The following is a 27,112-nucleotide window of genomic DNA, read 5'->3' as shown; positions in this document are numbered from 1 at the left end:
ACCCGGGGGTGGCCCCCCCAGGATCCAGTTGCAGAGGGAGCTGTTAATTCCCAGGGTCCTTAGCTTAGTGATGAGCTTTGAGGGCACTATGGTGTTGAACGCTGAGCTGTTGTCAATTAATAGCATTCTCACATAGGTGTGTGTTCCTTTTGCCCAGGTGGGAAAGGGCAGTGTTGAGTGCAAGAGATTGCATCATCTGTGGATCTGTTGGGGTGGTATGCAAATTGGAGTGGGTCTACGGTTTCTGGGATAATGGTGTTGATGTGAGCCATGACCAGCCTTTCAAAGAATGTCATGGCTACAGACATGAGTGCTACGGGTCGGTACTCATTTAGCCAGGTTACCTTAGTGTTCTTGGGCACAGGGACTATGGTGGTCTGCTTGTAACATGTTGATTACAGACTCAGTTGAAAATGTCAGTGAAGACATGCCAGTTAGTCAGCGCATGCTCGGAGTACACGTCCTGGTAATCCATCTGGCCTTGTGAATGTTGACCTGTTTAAAATGTCTTACTCACATCGGCTACGGAGAGCGTGATCACATAGTCATCCGGAACAGGAGAGGGAGACTACTCAGACAGCCACGCTTCAGACACAACGTGTTCTTAATTAGCAGGTGTGCTCTTAGAGGCAAGATGATGGGGAGTTTTTTCGCCTCCGTCCTTTTTATTTATGTGTATTTATGAAGTGGTGGAAGATCTGAGGCCCTTACCATAATAGTGTTTTATTGTTTAAATGTGGACGGTTATGCTGTGTGCTTAAGTGATTTCAGGAACCTCACAACTGTAGTATAAGAAATATCATAAACGCTGAGACGAAACATGTGGGCTCACGGTAAAGGGGGGAAAAGAATGAGCGACACAAAGCAGACACGCATTCCACCTCGGAGGGGGAAACCACACATAATTAAACAAATAAGTGCATCTGAAATATTGCCTCGTAAAACCACCAAACGATTTGTTTTACTCCGACAGAGTGAAACAAAAGAAAGAGAGAGTACATTTTTCCCCCCCATAAATAAATTCAGAGGTGATGTTGAAGAACACGGTGTCTCAAAAATATTAATAATAATAATACGTTCAGAGAAAACTTCTCTGCGACATCTGTCGCTGCGGATCATGAAAGTGTCTGAAGCCAAATAAAATTAAAAAACAGATGCCGACAGATATTACATTTTATTACTGATCAATCTGGGGCTTCTTACAAGACGGCTCTCTAACTGATGGGTTTTCATCAGGCCGTACGACACACTGCAGCCAATTGTTGATAGCCCAATAACCATGGGGCTCACTTCAAAGAGGGCTGCATCAGGTCCCTTAAATCAACACACACATGCGAGCGCACGCACACACTATTCACTGACGAAGCTTTGACTGCCTGAGCAATATACTGGTCCTGCGCAGAAGCACTGAGGTACTCCAATGCACTCCTCCAACCAATCACAGGGAGGAAGGGTGAACACGTGACAGGTGATACATTCCTCCACGTGTCTCCGACTTGGCCAGGAGCTCCATCACGGGATGCCCCAAGCCGGACGGACAGAACGAAGGAAAAGAAAGAAAGAAACACACTCTCCAAAACTCAAGCTCGTTGAGAAAGTGTTTCATTACTTTTCAGAGTGTCCAGATTTCAGTCAAGAAGCACATGATCCCAATCTATTTTTTCATTTTGCCATCCTTTTTTTTAACAATTAAAATATTAGATGGATAAGTGAAACCACATTTCCCCCTGCCTGTACACGGGTAGAAGACAAGTGCTGCCTGCCTGGGAGATTCCATTAGTCCACAATTTGCATGGCGGCTGTTCTGGGGAGGGTGGAGAAGGGGGTGACAGTGGTTCTCCTGACAGGCCAGAGGACATGGCTCTGCTTAGCACGCGCACGCATAAATGTATGCACGGACACACAGGCATGCAGACACACAAAGAGACAAATTGGGAAGATAAGTAAATGAATTGTTTTTAATTATAACAACTAGCATCACTAGTTGTCTAGAGGAGGCCTAGCCTAGGGGAGACATGTCCTGCAAAGTATTCAAACAAAGCTGTCAGTGAGTCATAAGTAAGATGCTGGTACCTGGGCTCCCAAGTGGCGCAGCGGCCTAAGGCACTGCATCTCAGGCGTCACTACAGACCCTGGTTAGATTTCAGTCTGCATCACAACCGGCTGTGATTGGGAGTCCCATTGGGGCCCAGCGTCGTCCAGGTTAGGCCGTCATTGTAAATAATAATTTGTTCTTAACTGACTTGCCTAGTTTTTATTTAAAGAGGCAAGTCAGTTAAGAACAAATTCTTATTTACAATGACGGCCTACCCCTAAACCGGACGACGCTGGGCCAATTGTGCGCTGCACTATGTGTTGTGATACAGCGTTCCAATACATCCATTGGTGTCATGAGAAGGGCTAGCAGCTAATGTTAGATTCAGCTCAGATCTCCGACAATGCATTCAACGCCATTGGTGATCGCTATGCGCCTAATCCATGTTGCTGTTAAAAACCCTGGTTTTAAAATGGTCCAACTGGTATTTGAGGAATAAATTAAGATATAATAATAGAAAGCTGTGACCCTGCTCTGTTAAGCAGAAAATTAAACTGCTTTCAAAAGTGTTTTTCCAACGACTGGGCATGCATGTTTTTCTCCCAGTGCCACTCGCAATTTGAAAGCCCCCAGAGGAATATTATTTTCTCCCATAGAATTGGACAAGCTGACCAATTGAATAGGTAAACCCTTCTAGGGAAAGGGGGATACCTAGTCAGTTGTACAACTGAAATGCAATCCTATTGTATTATCTGGTGTTGAATACTCTTAGATTTTATTTAACTAGGCTAGTCCGTTAAGAACAAATTCTTATTTACAATGACGGCCTACCCCGGCCAAACCCGGACAGCGCTGGGCTAATTGTGCGCCACCGTATGGGACTCCCAATGACGGCCGGATGTGATACAGGCTGGATTCAAACCAGGGACTGTAGTGATGCCTCTTGCACTGAGATGCAGTGCCTTAGACCGCTGTGCCACTCAGGAGCCTAGTTAAATGCAGGTTAAATAAAAAAATTAAAAGGGCCCAATCGTATTTTAAGTCACAGAAAATGGCTATTGAATGGAGAAGCGTGTGTAGCATACCATACGGCTGCAGAAATGTGTGTAGGCGGTCAGGGAGGCAGAGGATGGACATACGGTGGCCGTTCATCTAAGCTTAATTGAGAGGAAGCCATGGTTGTTCATTAAAGAAAAAAGAAAAACTGAAAACTCTGCCGGTCGGCTACTTCATGGGGTGACCTCCTGAGTCAGACAGGGGTGCCCCCATCGGGAGTGAGTGGCATGGGAGGGGGGGGCGAGACCAGTCTGGGCTGTGGGGTACAGCGTGAGGTGCCCCCTTTTCCCCCCCACAGCGCCATTAAACCCAGGGTTCTGAAGCCACTCGCTCCAAACAGCTCAATGACAACACACGGCCTGGCAATTAGAAATAATTAGGCAGTCATTTTGGTGGCAAGTCTTTTTAAGTGCATATATAACGACGCAATGATGCTTATTAGCCGGCCCGAGTGAGCCGAGACTCAAACGGCCACCGAAATAATTATGCCACTGATCACAAAGCGTCTGCACATCTCTGTACTTCACCTTAATGCGTTTCAAAAATCCACTTCATTACCTCCAGTAATTAATCCTCCATTAATTGCAGGAAAAGCCCAGTTTACCTCCCTTCGTTTCTAATTATCATCTTATAAATAGTTATGGTTCTAATTAATGTGTTCATTAGGCAGGATATTTTTCTCAAAGCAGCGCTCGGAGCCAAAGGTTCAGCGTCTCTCTCAGAAGCCTAACCAGCCAGAAGGTGAGGCCATTCTGGTTGCATTTGCTTTTATTTTACTACATTCAACCTCCTAATTGGCATTTAAAACCCAATTTGGAAGAACTTCAAGAAGCTTAAATGGAGGAGAAATGTAGGGAAGGGAGAGATTCATTTTGTATTCAGTTTTCCGATACCAGGGCAAAGAGTCTTTCTCTCTTGTTCTCACACACTTTATGTCTCTATCACACTCTGGCCAAACGGGCGAGCTCTTTTCGACGTGATGAAATGAACGTACAGCTCATTGTGTATTAGGAGCTGCTGCCATCTTTCTCCAAACCGGTCCAAATGTTGACTGACGGGTGAATGACATGTCTGTTTATTGAGGGATTTCTTAAGAGGTAGGAAGCTGCTAGTACTACAAAGTGAAAGCAGAATCCTGAGCTCTCCGTTTGAAGGCCAGAGTGCCGTGAACAACAGAGAGAACTGAAAGGCCCAGTCAAAGCGAAAGCCTCTGGACAATAAATACATTATCCGAGCGAGGTCAAGGCAGAACAACAGCCCCTAATATTTACAGAGACAAACCAATCTGACGGGCAATATTGGGTGATTAAAATACATTGTTGTCAAGGTTTTCTTCACGTTTCGCATTCAGGAGCCGTTGCTGTTTGGCGGACCAATCGGTCATCATTTCTGACACGGGGTGAATTTAGAGCAACGTCTAGTCGAGCTCTTTAGTGTCAGGAGGTTCCTACGAGATGCTCAAAGACCGTCCGAGTTTTCTGTGGCACGGTTGTTTTTTTACTTGAACAACACACAATAGGGTTGGTGTAAATAAAACCAACGTAATGTTTTCTGAACAAAAATAAAACAAACAAAAAACATTTTTGCCAAGGAAAACCTAAAAACGAATGAACCATTAAATCGGTCTACTCCAAAGCGTTGGCAAATTGGATTATTGCATTGGGGCTTTCACAAAGCCTTGTCTGTGTGTCTGTGCGTGCGTGTGTGTGTGTGTGGGTGCATGTGTACCTGTGCATGTACATGCGCTCGTGTGTGTACATGCGCTCGTGTATATGTGTTTGTTTAGCGGTAGAACAGACTCTGGCTGATCTACTGCGCGGCTAGGTTCCCACCCAGGGGAGTGGGGCTCGGGGCTGGTGCCGAGTGTGTGCCTGGAGGAGGGTGGGTGGACGGTGGTGGACGGGGGGGGTTTGGCAGGAGAGGGGAACAGAGCCTCGCGGCGAGCCAGGGATGAAAGGGCCCGTCCGTGTCAGTCACTTACTCCTCTCTTTGGTAAATAAAGGTTTCTGACAACAAAGCAGTGAGCAGCGCTTGACTGGCCTTTAAAGGGGATAAATAAAAAAGACTGGATGCAGAGGGGAAAAAGCCTCTCAGATTCTCCAAAATGGCATGTTGATTTGTATGAAGTAAAGAGCACACACCACAACCAAACCGGGTCATCTTTCAGCTTAAACCAACATTTTGTATAAAATCGGGTATAATGAGAGAACTGGAGGAAACATATATCCCTCGCCACCAGTCTAGGAGGTGAATGAGAGGAGAAAGCCCAGTGGTATAACAGACATATATAGAGGAGCAGGTTGTCCTGTAAGCAGCATTCAAACACACACACACACACTAAACAGGTTAGGCTATACACTCATTGCTGACAGTAGAAAAACTATGATGGAGAACTGTGATACAAAAAAATTAAAACCTTTGAGTTGTTATTTTCTGCTCTTACCAGGTACTATACAAATTCACATCTTTTTTTTTTCTACATCCTATTCTCAAGCTCTGGGGTAGAAACCCAGATTTGGGTTGTCATGTCCGCAACACACGCACACTCAGATCGGATCCCCATAGCACACCACTCGGCCCAGACCCACCAGACACACTGATGGGTTATCCAGATACTGTGTAAACAGTGATGACCAGAACTTTCTTAGCACATTTTCAAAGCCCCCATCCGCCTATAAACTCTTGACTTTTTTTTCCTTCCCTCTCTCAGAAAGGCCTGATTCTCATCCCCCCCCCCCCTCCTCCTCTCTACACTTGGTGACCTTTGCACGGGCCCCTAAAGTGGTGCAGTCAGGAAAAGCCATCAAGCAGATGTACTGCGGCCGCCCCGCAGTAGATTAACCCGGAAAGTTGCTGTGCAAAATAAATATTGGGCCATCACTTACGTCTTGTGTGATCTTCCAACAGCGATCCGAGCAAGCGACTACTACGCTAACGAGAGGGTTTCCCATTCTGATACCTCCGAGCTACGGCATATGCACTACCCCAACATGCACACTAGTGCAGTCCTAGGAGCTCCTAGCCCCTCCAGAGTGCCAGAGTGCCAGTGTTTCCTGGATGAGTTCACTATCCTTAGGGAAGGAGGGCATGATAATTAGGGGCCCCTCCGTTTGATGCAGATGACAATCACAGTAATCCAACAACTCTGCAGTTACCTGGGCTAAACCCTTACACAAGCACTATGCTCCCCGAACGGAACATGTCACTGAAATATTAATGAGAGAAATGTAAGCATCTTTGCGTGCATGTATATGTATGTGGGTGGGTGCATGCGTGGGTGCGTGCGTGACGTCTGGTGTTTGAGGTCAAGTGGTAGATTAGTAACGCTATGATGGCCTCCAATCCCTTCCCGTGAACCTGCCATTGATTTAACACTGACTGACTGACAGACAGCCATGGCTTTAACCTGTGACTCTGCTGCACCCCCATAACTTCACAAACTTCCCCTAAAATGTTCCTATGATCCCATCCGTAATTCTTAACCGTGTTGTCTTCGTTGGAGCAGGTTTAGTTGAGTTCAGATAGACGTGTGCTCGGTGCCTAGCCATCCCCAGTGAACTGGAGCCGGAGCAGTGAACTGAGCCATAACACCTCTCAATATAACGCTGGCTTGGAGATCTGACTCCTCTGATCAAAGGGAATAAACATTAATGACTAATGGATAATCTGCTACACTTGTCTGTTTTGCATTTCGGGGGGTTAGATTGGCCACCTCTGGGGGGGTGGGGGGAATGGGGAAATCTCCACTCTTCAAATCATTTTCTGATTGCAGATGGAGTCGCTTTGGAATAGTAAACACATAAGAGCTTCATAGAGCATTATTCTTATTTCCTATATATATTTTGTATTTATACATATAGGATTCTAAAGAAAGTAATATCCAACCCCCACCAACTGTCCTAACCTTTTCCCCTGCAATATTTCTATGCAGCAGTTATTATTCTCATTCCTCTGAATAATATCCCTCTCGTCCCATCCTTTTTCTCTCCCCTCTCTCATATTCTATATCTCATGCCACGCGGGCGTCCCGGGCTGCTGCAAGCGAGTGCCTCATATCCTGTCAACTTATCAATCACAGGGGCCCTGTCCACTCAATCCACCTCTGATTTATCAGGCAGCCTCGACCCAAACCCTTTTAACACGACAGTGACAGATAGCAGCCTAGACCATGGCAACCTGTTCCACTTTTGTCAAGTCAGACATTACGAAACTTGCTGTGCTCCCCCCACCCCCACTGTTAACCCCCTGCTTAAGCCGTTTACAGGAGGCTTCCCTCTAATCGCATTGCTTCATTGCTTTTTAAATCGCATTGCTTCACAGAGATATTATCAACTGTAATTCCAAATCTCCCTACCACATTGATGTGACACTGGCATTACATAACGCTCAGGAAGGAGAAGCTTTCTGTCTGCTAGAGATGAACGTACATTGGTGCGAAAAGTGCAAATCAATCCCAGAACAACAGCAAAGGACCTTGTGAGGATGGTGGAGGAAACAGGTACAAAAGTATCTATATCCACAGTAAAACAAGTCCTATATCGACATAACCTGAAAGGCCGCTCAGCAAGGAAGGAGCCACGGCTCAAAAACAGCCATAAAAAAGCCAGACTACGGTGGGCAACTGCACAATGGGACAAAGATTGTACTGTTTGGAGAAATGTCCTCTGGTATGATGAGTAGAACTGAAAAAGCAAGTGCGAGCAAGGTCTACAAACCTAATCCACCACCAACACCAGCTCTGTCAGGAGGAATGGGCCAAAATTAACCGAACTTATTGTGGGAAGCTTGTAGAAGGCTATCCGAAACATATGACCCAAGTTAAGGAATTTAAAAGGCAATGCTACCAAATACTAATTGAGTGTATGTATACGTCTGACCAACTAGGAATGTGATGAAAGAAATAAAAGCTGAAATAAATAATTATACTATTATACTATTCTGACATTTCACATTCTTAAAATAAAGTGGTGATCCTAACTGACCTAAGACAGGGAATTTTTACTAGGATTAAATGTCAGGAATTGTGAAACTGAGTTTGAATGTATTTGGCTAAGGTGTATGTAAACTTCCGACTTCAACTGTACAAACAATGTAATTCTCCATTTAAGAAGAGCACCTCCACCCAATCAGGCTCCCCTGCTAGCTCCGGCAGTCCATAGCCTCCGTCACCAGTTTCCTTCATTACCGCCATCTTATCTAACCTAATGAAGATATGAAACCGCTCATTTGTGACTAAAATGGTTCGCCAATTTTTTCCTGTAGCAATACAAAAAGTAAATAAGGTGCCTTGTGCGCATAAATCCTATTTTTAAAATGCCTTTTCTTATAGTGCTAACAGATTTAAACAGTCAGTCAGTCAGTCAACACACGATAATGATGATAATAATACTATTTCAATAAACCATGAATGGATAATTATGTTTTAATTGCATTAATTAATTAAAGCAGGTTTCCCCTATTTTCTTGTGTTCCCCAAAGAGGGGCGGGGAAGCAAACAAAATGTCTGACCTCCTGGGTCTGTGTGTGTGCCTGTACTTCATTAACACAAACCAAAATAAAAAAGGTGTTGTTTGTGTGTGTGCATGTGTGTGTGTGTGCGTGATTAGCTGTCACAGTAGTACAGAGTGGCTCAGAGAGTCTCTTTCAATGACAGTCTGCCACGTTATAATGGCCTTCGCCACAACAGCAAACAAACCACACTGAGCTGCTGCTGCCTGCTTGGCTAGCACTCACACACGTGCACGCTGGCAAACACACACACACACAAAGTCCCTACAAATGTTGTTTTTGTTGTTTGAATATGTTTTGCTGTAAACTGAACTGCAAGCAAAATGGCAACATTCAGTTTGTGGTTGCTGAAACCAATCATGATCAAATGTCATTACATTGTGAAATTCAGCCAAAAATCAGGGACAAGCACAGGGTATGGGTACAGTGAAGAGAGTAGTGTGGTGTGTGCATGCGTGTGGTGGTCAGACACCTATTGAAAGCCAGCACCTTCTACTGTCCATCCTCATACCCACAAAACTATAGTAGTGCCACTGTACTCTCTTGAGCCCTTCTCTCCCCCCACCCAGCCCCCACTACCTCAATCCCCATCATACCTGCGGGTGCGGCTGCGTGACCTACGGGAGCGGTTGGTCCTGCCTCGGTCTCTATCTCCACTACGACTCCTCCTCCTGCGAGACGAGCCGTGGGACGAGCTGCTGCTGGACCGCCGCCTGCGTCTGACACACACAGATACACAGGACAATTCCAGTCATTGATTAACCCGCGCTAGAATGACTCACTGTGCTGGTCTGAGTTTAGCAGCTCAAACTCGTCTTCTTCTTAACCACATATTAACCACTCGCTCACCCCCTCGCACCCTCTCCCGTGTTTCCGCCCCAAGCAGTATATTCTCTCTTATTCTTGGTGTTCTTACCCGCCTTTCACAACACGTTAAGACTGAGCAACAGAGAAAACATGTCTCCCAGTCCCATCTTATACATAAAATAACTTATATATCCCTCAAAATAATAATTTAGTCTGTTGTTAATTTCGGTAATCAAATAATTCCCTCATTTACTTTCCATACCTAGCCCCCTAGAAGTGCCGGTGGTTGTTCATCAAATCTATCAAATACTTTTGTTGTGAGTGAAAGAGCGCGCGAGAGAGAGCACTGTATTAGTATCTGCCGGGGTTGGATGGATCGCAGAAGCGGGTTGGTTCAGGAAGAAGGCTTCCATCGTGGCCTTGACTCAAGCACTTCCCACACGGGTTCAGCAGAAGAAACGTGCAGGACGAGACATGTTATTTGAACTTGCGGTATACACACACACAGGCGTGTGACGATAATGTTAAGAAAACACGTCTGGTTCGCTCAAAGCGAAAGCTGCCACTACGGCACATGAGAGGGAGGCTGCCTGTGTGCACCGGCATGATGGAAGCCATCCAAGTGAATAGTGGGAGCAGGTTTGACATGTGCACTAACACTGACTGTGTGTTCCATGTCAACTCAATGGGTTGTGTGGGGGAGCTCTTTAATGCCTGGTGAACAGCTAGTGAACACGTGCTGCTCTTCACTGGAGACTTCAGTTAACGATTATCTTTACGCGTGTAGTGTGCCTTCCAAATGGCACCATATTCCCTATATAGTGCACTACTTTTGACCAGGGCCCATAGGCAGATGTAGCCTCATATATAAAGGCCCAACTTAATCCATAGACCCTGTATCTATTTTCAACCCAATGTCCATTCATTGGCCATGTCCAACTCCTTGATTTGTCAGAAGTATTTCCTAGGCAGCTAATGAATGGCTGACTGAGTAGGAAGACTGAAGGCTAAGGGGTTAAACGGCTACAACCAGCCCCACCTCACTCCGCCCAGCCGGCCACAGATCAGCAAGCCATTCTCTCAAGAACACCAATGATTTCCCATCTCTCGTAATGGACCCTGACCAAAGTGCATAAATAATGACCATCAACCGGCCTGGTCTAAACGACTGCAGAGGGAGTGTCGAGCGTGTGCGTGTGTGTAGGAGGCTGTCCAGTATCCTCTGTTAAAGAGACCCTCAGCGGACATCATCAGCAGTCATTTACTCACAGACACTTTCTCTCACACACAACCTGGACAAACACATTTAAAAAATTAAAAATAAAAAAGCCTGTGGGTCTAAATGATGGCAGTAACATCAACTACTAACTACTGGTAATTAAATGTATTCATTGTAATAACCTATGTCCAGGTAAACACATGTAAAGCGTTGGTCCCATTTTTTCATGAGCTGAAATAATCACAAATCTGGCTTTTAAGTCAGTCTATAAAAATTTGCTTTTTTGTTACAACTTTAACTAGAACCATGCATAGTGCACTAATTCACTAATAATGACTAACTTCTTGTAGCAGGCATTAGGCTATAGAAAATTAACACAGATGAACAATCTCTCAAGCACACATGCTTGTAATTATCCTTATATAATTATCCTTATATAATTATGTTTCATGCTTATTGCATATGTATAATACACAGACTAGACTGTTAGTATAACTGGTCAAAATGCTACTAGTGGTACGTGGCACCCCAATGCCGCGCGCGACAAACTGAGCATTTATTTTCCAGAATCCAGAATTATACTCTCGTTTTAGTAGTGACTTCTCTGCGCGCAATCTGAGTAGTTGAGATATAAAAGGGGTATAGTTAGAAAAGTTAACTTCTCTATTACAGTAAAATAATGTTGGACCAAACCTCAAATAGCGAGTTGAAACCTCTTTTCAGAGAGAAAGATTTGACCTCTCAACTTTGTTGTCATGAGAGGGCAGGGGGAGGGGCTTGGTGTGTAAACCATAGAGGAAGAGGTAAAGCGCTAAAACCTGTCCAAAATAAGGCCAATGCGTTTCTAAGAGTTCATTTTGGACCTAAGCTTGTCGCCTGCCTTCCTGCCTTTGGGACAACGACTCCCATTGTTAGGGTGGAGACATGAGCATCTCGTCATTATATACAGAGCTCTGGTGTAAATGGGAAGGTGCACAGGAGCGAAAGACAAGACCAAAAATACAACAGGAGAACAAGCTGTCATGAAAACAAAACAAAAAAAACATTAATTATTGCAATACAGGCACTTGGAATATTGCACAAGACCATAAATTATAATTAACTTGATACATCCCCCAGCCCTACGTCCAACCGGCCTAACAAACGCAGACCACGTAACCGACTTCAGTGGGCAAACGCTCACCTTCGATGGTCACTGGCAAGCTGGAGAAGTGTGCTCTTCACGGATGAATCCCGGTTTCAACTGTACCGGGCAGATGTGGACGAGCGGTTTGCTGATGTCAAAGTTGTGAACAGAGTGCCCCATGGTGGCGGTGGGGTTATGGTATGGGCAGGCATAAGCTACGGACACCGAACAGAATTGCATTTTATCAATGACAATTTGAATGCACAGAGATAACGTGACGAGAGCCCCATTGTCGTGCCATTCATCCACACTATCACCTCATGTTTCAGCATGATAATACACGGCCCCATGTCGCAAGGATCTGTAATCAATTCCTGAAAGGCTGAAAATGTCCCTGTTCTTCCATGGCCTGCATACTCACCAGACATGTCAACCATTGAGCATGTTTGGGATGCTCTGGATCAACGTGTACAACAGCGTGTCCCAGTTCCCTCCAATATCCAGCAACTTCGCACATCCATTGAAGAGAAGTGGGACAACATCCCACAGGCCACAATCAACAGTGAACTGTAACTCAGTAAAATCTTTGAAAATGTTGCATTTATATTTTTGTTCAGTGGAATAACCATATTATCAAGTCAAAACATCAAGTCCTTCGCTCTGATCCTATGTTGTGACGGCCATATCATTATTATCAGAGTATCAGCTGGTCATCTAACCTCTGTTCCAGACAATCTTTAGGAGCATCTCAATTAGTTTTGCTTGACTTCTCCCTCTCCTCCGTCCTCGTCTGCTTTTGAAAAAGGTCAAAGGTAATCGAGGAGCGGAGCCGAGGAAACCAATGCGCTTGTATGAAATGAGACTCCTTCTCCTCTCGCAAATCATCAGGCAAATTATGTTTACAGGGGTAGAATCCCAAAATAAATGTGTACAGTGATAACTAATTTAGCCAGTTGTGCAAGTCATTTTATAGATAAACGGATAAGTAGCATATTGTTTTTAAATGTGAACATGCTTTTATCCTTTGAGACAACAGCTGATTCAAAGGGGGTGTGGCTGATTTTAAAACACTTCCCGCTAGCCGCCAGGAGGATACTCGTGCATCCTCTGCTGAAGTAGGTAATCGAGGAGGTGAGCATACTCCTCTGTTCACCTACTAACGAATTTACAATCTTCTTGACCACTCAACCACTTATTGGTTTCTAGGTCACGGAGGAGAGTAGCACAGAGTTGCAGCGAGGACAGACTTTATCCCAATGAGTATCTCCCACTAGCAAACCACTGTGGGTACTTCCTTTTCTTGTTGTACTCTGTCATAAGGCCTATTAGTGGTGTAGTTGAATGTAACAGGTAGTGGATGTGTGGTAGCCTATTACGTACAGTATCTGGCAAACCAAACCAAATGTTGTTTAGGGCCAAGTTTGGCCCGTGAATTCCACTTTGGGCAGCCCTGCTTAAATATAAAAAATAAAATAAATAAAGTGATGGAAGACAGTGGAAGTACCGTGATGAATGAAGTAGTATAGGGTGCCCACCCACTCTGCCCAGAGTTGGTGAAAAAGAGCATTGGTGATGAAATTTCACTTCCTTATGTTATAAAATATATTTTATCAAGACAAATATGATTATTCATGTTCTGAATTGTTCCGTGGGGTCTTTAAGATATCATTAACATTATATCCAAAAAGTCAAATTTCACAACCTAAAACATCCAATAATAAGCACCAAGCTCTCTTGACATAGCGGTGCAATTTTGTGTGGTCGTCGTCTTCAAAGTTGTTTCCACGGGTGGCAATTTTTTTTTGCATGACATGACCTGAATTAAACGTACAAGGCTTTCAAAAATAAAAAGCTTTGTATACGCTTTGTGCTCTGTTGACAAGGCATAAAATTAACTTTTTGGTCCACCAGCCACTGTGGCAGGTAGATTGAAAAAACCTTAGATTTTTATTTTTTTTAATCAGCCAAAATATTTGTTTTGCCACTAAAATTATACCAACAAAACACCACAAAAAAATGAAGAGCATGGTTTGTAATGTTTCTAAAACAATAAATGTATTACTAGTAAGAAGTAATGTGGTATATTGTTCAATTTCATTTTTTGTGACCTGAGCCTTTTAACCAAAATATCACAGATGAGACAAAAAATGTCACCTTCCCCTTTAAGGGCGGGAGATTAACATGGTAACGCGACTCGAGTCGTGTTTCTGCCTGTGAGATTGAGTCTGACTAGTAGAAGCGTTGTCTTTCCTTCCCTAGCAGTTGAAATTCAAACATAGAACAACCTAGCTTGTGAACAAAACAATGTAAATTACCAACAAACACAGCCCCTAGCCAAGCAGTTTTGAAGCGCAAGGTGCAATAGGCTATGTAGGGTTCGTAGTTCTTTAACTGTCTGATTCATTTACCAGCTATGAAACAAAACGGCAGAAATACTTTGAAAACAGCTAATGTTGTATTTACTTTGCTATAAATATAATCATACTTGACTATTTTTATTCACAAATGCGAGTGAAATGCTTGCACTGTGGAGCACTGACCACCCGCCAACGTGGCTGGCGAAATGGACATCTTACCCACCAAGGCCAAAATCTAATTTTAGGGCCTGTCCGTTGTCATTTCACAGAGATACTTCTTTCATATTAATTCAAAATGAATACAAGAGTATACTAAAATATGAAAATACTACATGTATCAAAATCGATATCCATCTTCTCTCTATTGTTTTTTTGTCCTGCAGATTTACCCATTGGTCAAAATATGTGTTTTTGATTGGACACCCTAAGTAGTAGTTCTATAAAGTAGCATTATCCTATTCAATTAAAACTGTATTTCAAGAGTGGTGGCTGATTTTTGAAAATATATATTTTAAAGGTACAAGTTTCACTGACAGATTTAGGATAGCTATCTATGTAGATAGAGGAGAGGGATACAGGATACAAAATGAGTGGCGGGACGGGGGATCCAACCGTCGCCTCCATAGGCATATGTGGTCTGCGACGGTGGGACTACTACTAGACCAGCCCCCGTTACAGCTTTACACATCCAGTTTGCTCCTTCATTCATGCACCTCTGTTAAACGGCGAGGTAGCGACAGTATACCTGTTCCTCTAGTGTTGCACACAGTACACCTACCACGCATGTCTGTCCTTTCTGTTTGTCCTTTCTGATGTTGTGATGTAGGTCTGCTTCCTCCTATATTTGCCAGTGAAGTAGTTCTCTCATCTACCGATCTCTGTAAATTGCAGTATTTCTATATAGACCTACCTCCTGTCTCTCTCTCTGGAGCGACTCCGCGAGCGGCTGCGTCTGCTGGACCTCTTGCTGCGGCTGGTCACCCGGCTGCCAGAGGAGCTGGAGGAAGAGGAGCGCCTTCTGTGCTTCTCCTTCTTCTTCCTCCTGCTACGGCTGTCATCCTCGCTGTCAGAGGTGTGGCGACCCATTATCACTCACTAAACTGGGTTGGAGGAGAGAAAGCATAAGAGGACGTCTTATTTAATCAAACACTAATTTATTGATTGCTCAGACGAAACAGTAGGCCTACATCTAGCCGATTAAACTTTACTCCGCGATTTAAGATGGAGTTGAGCGGTGTGGGTGTGTGGGCAGACTGGAGCTCTTTTTATTTAAAAAAAACCTGACTGATTTCAGCACCCAGAGAATAGCCTGCAATTACACACGACATTGTTATGTGTAATTGCAGGCTATTTTTTGGGTGCTGAAATCAGTTGTTTTCAGAGTGCGCTCCAGTCCGCCAACACTAGTCGCCTCTCAACTCCATCTTACATCGTTGAGTTTAGTCAGCCAGCCTAAATCCTGCAATGCGTAGCTATACTGTGGCTAGTGGCTTCATTGTTTAATGTCCCCCTTCCATCCTCCAAGACTGACATGTACTGGATAAATAACCTTTCTATTCTGAATATACATGAGCAGTCAGTATGCCAGAGAGCTACTATAGCTAGCTAACTTCCCCAACTCGGCTCCACCTGCCTTGTTAGAGAGCGTGGACAGAATGTAAACAAGTAACAGACATTATCATAGAGCTTAACTAGCGACAGTTGACTAGCATAATGGCTAGCTTCCCATTCTAAAATAATTGTTCAAATAGCTATCGCGTATGCCTGTGTTAAAAAGATACTGTGAAGTTTTAATTTGCAGGTTATAGCATGCAGACAGAATGTGCACTTTCAGGACTGCTGGCATGCTAGCTAACGTGTTAGCTTTCGTTTGCAGCTAAACACAGCTGACTCTATTCTAGGCATTTTTGTGTTACGCGCGCCATTTTGCTCGGTAAATCGCTACAACGTTATTAACAGCGTCGACGTATTTCAAACATTACTTATACAGTGGCTGTAAGTAGGGGGGAAACAACAATTCATACCAGGTATCTTGCTACAAATGTTTCTTCTTCTTCTTCTTCTTCTTCCTTTTTATTCTTCTTCAGTGGTGTTTATCCGCGGTTGGCATCCAACGTTATGGTGCATTACTGCCATCTACTGTACTGGAATGTGGGCCAGAGACAGGGAGAATGTAATCCTACCTGCCAGCCCTGTTGCTATTAAAAAATTATATATTTGAGACTGTATCTAATGACGTTTTACTCTATATACTCTTTAAACTAATTTCCTGTATCCCCTTCTCCCTCACACTAGATATCAGCCTCTCTTTTTCCCTCTGTTACTGCCCACACTGTACCAATACATGCAATAATGACACTTTCCTGTTGGATACTTTCCTATCACATTTAAGGTCTTATTCAACTGGCTGTCTCCCACCCTTAATCTTGTACAAATAAATATCCCCCTTAATTTGAAAAGCACTTGAAATACACCACCATGCACTGCTCAAAAGACGACTCTAGTAGATCAAGAGCACATCGATTGGAGAACGTTCGGATGAAACATGCAGTCAAGAGAATCTACAACAGAGCTATCGTTCGTGTATATCTCAATCAATGATCTATAGGCTACTGTAGAGATCCTACTCTTGTCATATTTTGCCAATTATGTATAGCCTACATTTCGTGAAGTTGCATAAGTTTTTTTTTTACAATATATAGTATATAGCCTAGGCAATGGGGGAAAAAGTAGGCTAAAGTTGTAGGCCTATACTAAAACGTGCATTTTTTATTTTATGTTATTATGAGTGGACAATCAACTGTGAATGCTGAATAATCTCCTAATTGGTTGTATAAAAAATTGTTACAAATCTTACTGCTCGTGTAATTTGAGAAAAAAATGTTGAATTGTAGACCTATTAGGTCTGCAATCAATATTACATTTTTACATTTAGCCTACATTTTAGTCAATTAGCAGTCGCTCGTATCCAGGTATTCTTACATTCGTAAGATGCATTCATCTTAAAATAGCTAGGTGGGACAAACACATATCACAGTACAGTCACGTTTAGCCTCTCACATACCAGTATAAGTTATATTTAGGCCTATTTCAAAATAACATCGCCTAATCAAATGTTGCGTAACTTGACGCATTAGCACCTGAAGTTCATTATAGGGCAAATAGGCTACATAAGCAAAGTAGAATTTATTTCTTTTTTTTGTCTTTATTTATGGTTAAGATTGTCGCATTGCATGAAAATAGTACGATATGAAAGTAATGTCAATGATGTCAGACTTTTCCAAGTTTCGTCTTTTAGCCTACTTCTAATAAAGGACTCTTCCCAAATAGACTACCTCTCAAATAAATGAGTGAAAGAAAGCATTTGGGGTTACTCGAAGAACAACATTCGTTTGTACACCCCATGCATTTGCTCACATTAGGCCTACGTTGAATTAATAATAATTATTCGTAGGTTTATGAATGATTTATGCCTAACATGTTGTAATGAATTGAATAGGAATGTTGCTCTTTGGTCCATAGGTTTTCTCTTTACGCGCATACACACACACACACACACACACACACACACACACACACACACACACACACACACACACACACACATAAACGTACGCACAAGGCACACATAGCCACACAAAAATAGCCTACAATTGTTTTGGGTTGATTATCCATTTAGGCCTATTGGAGTGAATGCAAGTTATATAGCATATCAACTGCTAAAATACAGTAGGCCTAGTCTAAATAAATGTCCGATAGCCTATAGTTTTTTTGTCTCTCGGTTTTCCTATGTTAAAACTTTACCTCTGAGATGTTTCAGTGGTAGCTTACCTATGCGGAATGCTAACTTGTTATTAACTTTATGGAAATTGTGTTCTATTAGTAGCCTAACCTTCAAGACATCCCACGTTGAAATGGATCGAACATGTTTATCTTTGCAATTTATAGAACTTAAACAACTAAAATGTGTAGGTATTTGTACTTATTTTGATATAAATAGCATGTTGCAGATTAACTTGAATTATCTAGCCTAATAGCAGCCTATAATTTCTGCTGCTTTCAGAGGACACAGAAAAATAATGAATGCCTAAGGTTCAAGAGCGGAGACATCATGAATTTTTAATAAGGGGAATTGTTCGAGCCTGTGTGTGGAAATAGTATTTTATATAGATTATCAATAAATGAGCTTAATGTTGCATCAAATGTACAAGTGATAGCCTATCATACCGCTGTATCCCATCCCATTCCGGCTTATATTTAGCCTTTTTCAGTTCACTTAATTGCTTTGTCCCCACGGCATCCAGTAACCTTCACCATAAGTGAACCATTGTTTATTTATTTTGCAAATATGCAATAATTTCAATAGGCAGTCAACTTAAGAAACCATAATTAACACGCCCAATGGCAACGCATCACATGAAACGCTTTAATTAAACGTTTAGTTGCTGTTTAACATTCTAATGGCGTGAGAAAGTCTATCGAGATTTGATATTAACCAATATAGATAGTTTCCCTAATGACTTCAGATTCAAACATAGCCTATAATTGCTGTTTTGAAAAGTAAATACATTCTCTAATAAATTAAGACAAAAATGTGAGATCAGTTTTGGCATTTCAGTTGTCATTTTAAGGCATTTGAAGAAACAACTATTTATCATAATTATTTGGCCATCATTAGCCTAAATTAAAAACAGGTTAGCAAAAAACAAAATGAGAGACGAATAGTTAATATCTTCCAAATCAAGGAATATATATGTATTATTATTATTATTATTATTATTGTTGTTATTATTATTATTATTGTGATTATTATTTATATGATAGCTCCTTATCAAATTGTTTTTCTTATCATGACAAATTACACACACAAAATGACTAACAAGTAACATACACAAACTATCAACATGCTGCACAGTTTATCTGTTCTTGCTTCAACTATGTGTTTAGTCGCTCTTATTCGAGTACATACAGAACAAACATATCGTTGCATGTTAGTCAAGGTGTGTGTCTGGCTATGGTGAGCCTCCACCATCAGCCTCCCAGTTGGTCGAGACTTTACCTTTCTCTCTCCGTATCACTGTCAGTGTCTTTTTTTTCCCCAGATCGCAGAGATTTGGAGGAAGCTCCGTTATGCTCCCCGAACAAGCTTGTCATTTTCAGTTTTAGCCACACCCCTGCAGAGATCCTGCCCATCTCCCTGGTGTTTAAAATACTAACTCAGAACAATAGCAACGAATCCACGCTTAATTAAATTAATGAGTCCTTCTTGTCAATCTTGGATTAATGGCCAATAGCAACCTCGTAAGAATGATGTGAAATCTGAAGGGCTGCTAATGTGTTTTTCGAGGCTGTCGGTATATGGCGAAGGGAAGGGGGCTCATCCAGGCATCCTGAGGGGAGGTAATTTGCACGGATCAAGGGGCAGGCGTTACAAAGTATAAATACTGTGACTTCAATAGCTGATCACCAGCAGGTTGGAACTCCGCAGCAAGAAGACATTTGGCGGAGATCTTATACATTTAGCTGCAGCACGAGATACAGAGTTGGCAACAACACCACCTTGCATTTAGGTCGACTAAAATAAACACTCTTGATGTCTTAAGCTGTGGTGCAACTGAGAGAGAGAGAGAGAAAACGAGAGAAAGCGTCAGAGAACAAGACGGGGAGATTTCTTGGAGCAGTGATGGAAGAACTTACCGCATTTGTGTCGAAGTCTTTTGATCAGAAAGTGAAGGAAAAGAAGGAGGTGATCACGTACCGGGAGGTGCTGGAGACCGGATCCGCGCGTGCCAGGGAGGGTGTCGCCAACGAACCGAATCGCGAGGAAATGAACGATATCGCTCGGGTAGACGCGCGATCGCCAGGCAGGGAACCGGACATGCTGGGACCAGAGAGGACCAGGGATGTGGGAAGCCCGAAACCGATCGATGGTAAACTAGCCTAATGCTATGCGTTCATACGGTTTTCTTATGTGATTTACTCAAATGTAACTGCTTTGAGGTTATACAAAGTTAAATGTTCTTGAATTATATTTTAGGAATATCCCGTGCGCTAAAACAATAATAACTTTGACAAGCATGTCGCGTGCCTAGTCAAAGAAAATAAGCATGCATGTTTTTGTGTATATCGCTTAGAAAAAAAGGGTATACGTTTATAGGCCTACGTGCATGGTTTATCATTCTTTTGTATTTGGAATGTTTCCCAATTACCGGGTTGGCTTCAAGTGACTGGGTGACACTAAAAGTAAGCTTAAGTTTATAGCCTGGTTGTTGTCATAAGGTGTAGTCACTGTGTAATGCAATGTTGTGTGTAATATCAGGCCCATAATTGAATTAGGTAGGCCTATCCGGTTAAGTGCTTTTCTGTCTGAAGATAAATGGTATAGCATGCTTTTAAAAGATCAACGCATTTATTTTGGAATTTACTAATTATCATGGCTGGTCACTGTGTAACCCACTCTGACGCTCGATGCAATTTCAGTAGCAAGAAGAAAGGTGTTGTAGAGATACTCATCAACCGCATAAAGACAAAAAGGCTGGATAAAAAAATATGGCTATTTAAATGATCCAATAGCACTAAAATCAACAGGCCTAGCAGAAATGATTCATATTAATCTGGTGTATATGTATTTTCAATAATAATTTCATTTGATTATGTAATAAGTAATTATACATCCTAATAATAATCATACTTTTTTTTAAATAGAGTATTAATAACCCAAGATGTTGCTTTAAAGCATGCAGGCTCTTTCGCTATATCATATTGATCACTAATTTCATTGGCCTAAAAAAAAAAGAATTGCCTAATTGTTCCATTAGCTGGGATGGGAATCTTTTACATCTTCAAACGTTAATCACAGTCGTTTCACTTTATACAACCGTGGAGAGTTGCATTGGGCAGATAAAATGAGATGAACCCCACACTTGCATACCCGGTAGGCCTAAATCATATCCTAGTGGTTACAATACCATTGTAGTGACATCATGAAAATATCAACCGAGCTGTAGGACACAGGAAAACCCTAACTATGATGAGCGATCGGACGTACAGTAGTGTGCACCTTTATGCATATTTATTAGGAGTTAATAATTGAAGACCTTTCTGTAGGACCACGAAACATTCGAAGCTGATATTTGTGTAATGCTTGGGAGGATGGATCCACATGTTCGCTTTAGGAAGGTCGTGTGATGCCTCCTCCTCTACCCTTGTATAGCTGAGGCCTTTTTCCTCACCCTCATTCATTTGCTGCTACCCCTCTCTGTAGGTACCACGCACATGAAAGAGAGAAAAGAGGACACAAAGCAAATGGAGGACGAGGCACAGACTAAAATCAAGCAGAGGAGAAGTCGGACTAACTTTACACTGGAGCAATTGAACGAGCTAGAGCGGCTATTCGATGAGACTCATTACCCTGATGCCTTCATGCGCGAAGAGCTGAGCCAGCGGTTAGGGTTGTCCGAGGCTCGAGTACAAGTAAGGGGCTCTCTATCTTATTTTCGTTTTTACTCTGTGTGTAAAGATATCGTTTGTTGCTCATATTAGGACTATTTTACAAAAGCGAACCCGATGATGTTATGCATGCTGGCTAGAGAGGAACAGTTGTCCTCATGTTCTCGACTATACTTTTAAGCACAGAGGGAAACCATGTACCAACTACAGGTCTCTAGAGAATGGGGTTTATTGACATGTTTCTTGTGGCTTGAAGTTATTTGGGATTACATTTTTTGGAGGCATAGCACCATTCTAAAATGTGATACTATAAGCAATTGAGCAACATTTTATCATGGATGTAGTATTAGCCTGGCAAAAAAACTCACATTAAAATGGTTAAATTGATCTAATTTCATTTTCTGAAAATGCCGTGCGTGTGCGTGTGTGTGTGTGTGAGAGAGAGAGAGAGAGAGAGAAAAGTAAGAAAGATAGAAAGAAAGAAAGAAAGAAAGAAAGAAAGAAAGAAAGAGAGATGTTGTTCCATTAAAAAAAATATAATAAAGCTATACAGAATCTCAATTAGGGCCTATTCTGCGCTCCATATTGTGCCAAGTTTTAGATTACAGTTTTGTTAAAACTATTATTATACGATTATTTTGATTAAGAAACGCTTTTTTAAATCAGATATTCAAATTCCTGAAGAAAACAAACACAATATTTGTCTTCGCTTTATTAGTAGCCTATATGTTGCTCGCACGAGATACATCTGTCTTTTATTTTTTCCACCGGGAAAGACCATCTGTACTACTGAAACCCAATAAGCCGTTTTGGAGAGGGGGGGCTTCAATCTCTGTGTAACGGGAGAAGAGCGACTGAGCCGGGCAATGACAATGAACATAGACATCGGTTCTGATTTGATTTATCAAACCCCATAATATCTTATTTCAGCCTCTTTCATCTCTTATGCCTTGGCCCAGGGAGACAACGGAGCGAGTATTTATTCACTGAATATGTCGGTTCTTTCTAAAATATCATAAAACGGGCCCAAAAGACCTCCCTCCCCCAAAAAAGTTAAAGCAAGCGTTTTTTGCAACGTCTCCCGGCGAGAGTTGGAATTTTACCAAGGCGTATTGTGTCACAAGCAAGGCGAGTGCAAGGAGCACAGCTCGAGGATTTACATAAATTATGTATTATTTTCCTCCCAAATCAAGATCTGCCGCTCTTTCTATTTTCAGTACATGATGTAAACGACCATGCGATTTATGAGGCCCTTTTCTAGCCACAGTTGCATGCAGGGATGAAAGGACAATTTCCTGCACAAAGGACAATTTATTTTTGTTTAAAAAAAGTAGTAACATATTTACTCACTTCATGGTGGGCTTCTTGCCTCTGTTTTCATTCTACGACCATAACATAAAGATTTATAATAAAACCAATAAGACACGAGATGTATGTTATATTGCTGTGTTGACACGGCTACGTGGTCAAAATGTGAGGTTGGAGCGTAATCTATATTGATAGACTTATCAATATAATTTCTATTCTATCCATAATGAAAAAGGAAAATTGATAAACTGTGTTGTGGGATAATTTATCCACAGCTTTGTAGGGGATTCAAAGTAGATTATCATAGTAATGAGACGCCTTATCTCCGTTCTAAGATAGCCTACTACTCGGGAAATTATGCTTTTCATGAACAGAAATAAAATAAAAGAGCTATCCTCAAAAAGAGCTTTGTGTAGGGCGTGTTATGGCAGTAATTAAACGAAACTGTAAAGAATGTAAATGCTTCAGTAACATAGATTTTCCTGCAGATTAAGGTAATTAATTTCACCAGCTATTAACGAGAGAGCCTTTCTCAGATCGCGTTGCTCAGATGTCCAAAGCCGTAATCACATGCTGCTATCCGATATCAGAGAAGCAATTCGGTTCTTCTGGGACGCTAATCTATAGAAAGATGAAACCGGTGCTGAGAAGGTAAATTATTTTGGTCCAATATAGCCTGCAAATGTCGAACAAGCGTGTTTACACCGCTATAATATGATAATAATGTCCCACCATCTCATTGTGGTCTACTTTCTTACGTTGTATTTAGCTTGCCCCCTTGTTGTAAATGTAATAATTAAAATCTGGTGTTAAGCGCCTGCATTAATATTTCAGGGCTCCTTTGGGATATTTTTTTTTCTGCGGTTGTAGTCATTTTGAGCGGAATTACACATGCCCTCACAAGCAGCTGCCAATCACGGTCACTAATTAATTTCTCTCCCCGCAGGTTTGGTTTCAGAACCGGAGGGCCAAATGCAGAAAGCAGGAGAATCAGTTACACAAAGGTGCGTTTCTATTATTTGTCCACCTGCAATATCCTATTTTGGCGCGATGATAATAAGGGTTTACATTTGGAGAGGGATAAAAGAACATGTATGAAAACCATAAGCGTGCCTACAAATTGAAATGCATCAAATGCACAACGACTATAGGCCAGGGCTTTCCAACCCGGTTCCTGGAGAGCTAGGTTTTCACTGCAACCCTAATCTAGCGCACCTGATTCTAATAATTAACTGGTTGATAAACTGCATCAGGTCAGTTGCAACTGGGGTTTGCTCGAAAACCTACAGGACGGTAAGCTCTCCAGGAATAGGGTTGGAGAGCCCTGCTATAGGCTATATATGCAAAACATCTAGATGGAGTTTTCATGGCAGTAGGCTCCCTGCATCTTTATCCTGTTGTGCTATTTTAACTCCATTATTTTGTATAATGGAATTATTCGTTGTTTTCAGAGTATAAATATTTGCCTCAATTATAATATGGAGACTATTTCCCTTACAGATGTCCTATCTTTTCTTCCAGGAGTTCTCATTGGAGCCGCGAGTCAGTTTGAAGGTTGTCGTGTAGCGCCATATGTCAACGTGGGGGCCTTACGGATGCCATTCCAACAGGCAAGTTACTTTGAAGCATGCAGTCTTTGACGAAACCAATCCCCAGACTGCTGTCTTGGCACAGGCCTTGTCCAAGTGGAATGGACAACATCAGTGTTCTAATGATAGGGGGTTACAAAAATCGTATTCAGGTAATCTTATAAGGCCTTTAAGGCTTGTTATCAGACCCTCGAGTGAATACCCATTGTAGCCAATGCCACAAAACATGTTGATAGAAAATCCCCCGGTTGTAAGGGATTTTTAAATGGTGTTCTCAAATGGTGGTAGATTTGATTCAATGGATATAGTGTACTGTATATGGGCTTGCATTAAACATGTTCTCCCTTAACATACAGACGGGTTGGATTCAATTCCATCTAAATTCCAGCAGAAAAGGACTTGAAATATGAATTGAAAATTCCCTTTTCATATTCATATTATTGGATGTAATGTAAATGGAATTGGACCCAATGAATACTTGATGAAATGAATACAAGACAGCCTTCCACAAGTTAGCTAATGTGTTTCTCCCCTCTCTTCCCCATCCGTGCGTCCGTAGGATAGTCATTGCAACGTGCCGCCCTTCTCCTTTCAGGTCCAGGCGCAACTGCAGTTGGACAGCGCGGTGGCCCACGCGCACCATCACCTGCACTCTCACCTGGCAGCGCACGCTCCTTACATGATGTTTCCGGGCCCGCCATTTGGTTTGCCCTTGGCTACGCTCGCGGCTGAATCCGCCTCTGCTGCCTCGGTTGTGGCCGCAGCTGCAGCCGCCAAAAACACCAACAAAAACTCCAGTATTGCAGATCTGAGACTCAAGGCCAAAAAACACGCGGCAGCTCTGGGACTGTGACTAGGCGTGCAACAAGGCGTCTATGGCGTCTAAAATGCCTACATTATTGACTGAGAGTAATCGACAAGGCAGTGCGACTTAAAAAAAAGGCTTACAAAGTGAAAGCAAGGACATATTTATGTTTTTTTTTTTTAATGAAGGACATCATGTATAACTATAGAAATAGGCTATTTATGAGATTAAACAAAGATAACAGACTGTGAAATCGATAATAATTGTGGATCTCAACGAAAAGGGCGGGAGATGATGTAGGCTACATTTTCACAATGCAACGTGGGAACTGCACCAACGTGAAACAAGGGTGTTGTCAACGAGCAAGATTGCCAAGAGGAACGATGCCGCTGGGACGTTCGATTTTTTTGTGTGTAACAAGTCGAACTATTCCGCGTTGTTTTTCGTTATTAGGCTATATTATTATTTCCTTTTGAAACTATAGAGGCTGGCCTCGCTATATTTCAAAAAAAAAATATCTGTAAAGGAAACAGCAGATGTTCGTGAACGGATAGAGAGACAAAAAAATACCCTTATGTGACAGGTTTTTTCTGTTTTTCTTCTTGTCCAAATGAAAACTCCTCTGCAGTGTTGCATGAATGTCTTTCCTCACAGATGACGTAATTTGAGTCGGTTCCATTTCACTCTCATGGCTCTCCCTCCATGGACATCAGACATACAGACACTCTGAGGAACTACCGAAGCTCTCACTTGAATGTCACAGTATTTGGACCTCATGGCTTCTAGCCATGCATGGATGTGTGAAATTCAAACATTTGCCACAAATGTTCCATTATTTTGTAAATGGTGAACTTCAGTTAATCTATGAAGTTTTATCCAATGCAATGAGTGAATTTGCGAGTGATCCGACCTACTGAAAGGGCAATATAATGTCACTTTTTAAGAACAACAAATATTTGGACAATAATTTCATTAGGCTATATGTGAGACGGTACGGGTCATATGTAAAATATGTTAATACACAAGAAACATGCATTATTTTTTATTTTTATTTTGTGGCTTATGAATGCATTGTGAGAGCATTCATGTTTTCTATTTTACTTTCCTTCCGTGTGTAAAAATAATGTGCATTCTGTAGGCTATGTAATGTTGATTTTTTTATAACAGTGAAAGTGAACGTAGCCTACCTGAGGCACGGATTTCTAAAAATATAGAAATTCTTTAACTTTTTTCATCACTTATGTGAAACGTGAACTCACCTAAACAAAATGTTTTCGGTTCATAGAATAAATCAACTGAAGTTTCTTTCTATGATAGCCTCTGTTTACATTCCTTTTTTCATTACATTTTTTTCTCTAGTGTGGGGTGTAGCCTGGTTTCGATGGATAAACATTTTTTTATTTTAAATTCATTTCAGATTGTTATTGCTGTATAATTATTCCATATTATTTTTACACTAAGGGTATTATTACAATTTTTTAAAATAGGCTAAGATGTATTATTATTATTTAGCCTATTACTCATACTACTTCTGCTACTACAATCGATTGTATTCAGGTCATAGGCCTAGCCTATACAGACTTTTATGGGAGGCTACATCAATTATTAATGTTTTGATATGTTTGATCCAGTTGTGTCAGGCCCGTTTAGCAACGTGTTATTTTTCTCTCAAGACCATAGACATCTTTGTCATAGTCCCTAACCTCTCCAAACCAATACATTATTCAACATTTTTTGTTATATTTCAGAGCTCTGTGGGAGAAGGTGTCAAATGTTACATTGAAGACGATAGTAAAGGTTTATAGCCTATTAAAAGACTATTGAATATACCGAAAAATCCCTTAAAAGACACG

The 27,112-nt window shown here is 41.8% G+C and overlaps 2 protein-coding genes across 4 annotated transcripts in view; one reads left to right on the top strand and one right to left on the bottom strand.

Annotated features, from left to right (window-relative positions):
- rsrc1 (arginine/serine-rich coiled-coil 1) overlaps positions 1 to 16,252 on the bottom strand; it is a 187,033-nt gene extending 170,781 nt beyond the window's left edge. The window contains exons 1-3 of one of the 2 annotated variants that reach the window (XM_036962128.2): positions 16,133 to 16,252; positions 15,019 to 15,208; positions 9,196 to 9,318 (exon numbers count right to left, since the gene is read on the bottom strand). In XM_036962128.2, coding sequence (XP_036818023.2) covers positions 9,196 to 9,318; positions 15,019 to 15,194 — 299 coding nt within the window. In that variant the 5' untranslated portion in view covers positions 15,195 to 15,208; positions 16,133 to 16,252. The remainder of the gene's footprint in view (positions 1 to 9,195; positions 9,319 to 15,018; positions 15,209 to 16,132) is intronic. The other variant, XM_036962129.2, reaches the window with a different exon arrangement.
- Positions 16,253 to 19,208: 2,956 nt separating this feature from the next.
- LOC110503524 (short stature homeobox protein 2-like) lies at positions 19,209 to 26,570 on the top strand. 2 transcript variants are annotated; one of them, XM_021581879.3, is made up of 5 exons: positions 19,209 to 20,038; positions 21,373 to 21,581; positions 23,812 to 23,869; positions 24,387 to 24,475; positions 25,014 to 26,570. In XM_021581879.3, the coding sequence occupies exons 1-5, from the start codon at positions 19,792 to 19,794 to the stop codon at positions 25,305 to 25,307; spliced, it is 897 nt and encodes a 298-aa protein (XP_021437554.1). In that variant the 5' UTR covers positions 19,209 to 19,791; the 3' UTR covers positions 25,308 to 26,570. The 2 variants fall into 2 exon arrangements, with proteins under 2 accessions (XP_021437554.1, XP_090074218.1); XM_090218092.1 differs by lacking the exon at positions 21,373 to 21,581 and having other exon boundaries at positions 19,465 to 20,038.
- Positions 26,571 to 27,112: the final 542 nt, after the last annotated feature.

The sequence above is a fragment of the Oncorhynchus mykiss genome, chromosome 24, assembly GCF_057628025.1.
Source record: "Oncorhynchus mykiss isolate SJ-2025 chromosome 24, ASM5762802v1, whole genome shotgun sequence".
NCBI classification, from domain to species: Eukaryota; Metazoa; Chordata; class Actinopteri; order Salmoniformes; family Salmonidae; genus Oncorhynchus; species Oncorhynchus mykiss.
The sequence above is the reverse complement of the archived record's forward strand: the minus strand, read 5'-3'. Positions and strand labels throughout refer to the sequence as shown.

Bases quoted from the DNA above. Each gene is read 5' to 3' on its own strand.
- LOC110503524 (XM_021581879.3), top strand. From the start codon at position 19,792: ATGGAAGAACTTACCGCATTTGTGTCGAAGTCTTTTGATCAGAAAGTG. The intron at 21,582-23,811 runs GTAAGGGGCTCT...CTCTCCCCGCAG, and splicing joins TGTCCGAGGCTCGAGTACAA to GTTTGGTTTCAGAACCGGAG. The intron at 24,476-25,013 runs GCAAGTTACTTT...GTGCGTCCGTAG, and splicing joins TACGGATGCCATTCCAACAG to GATAGTCATTGCAACGTGCC.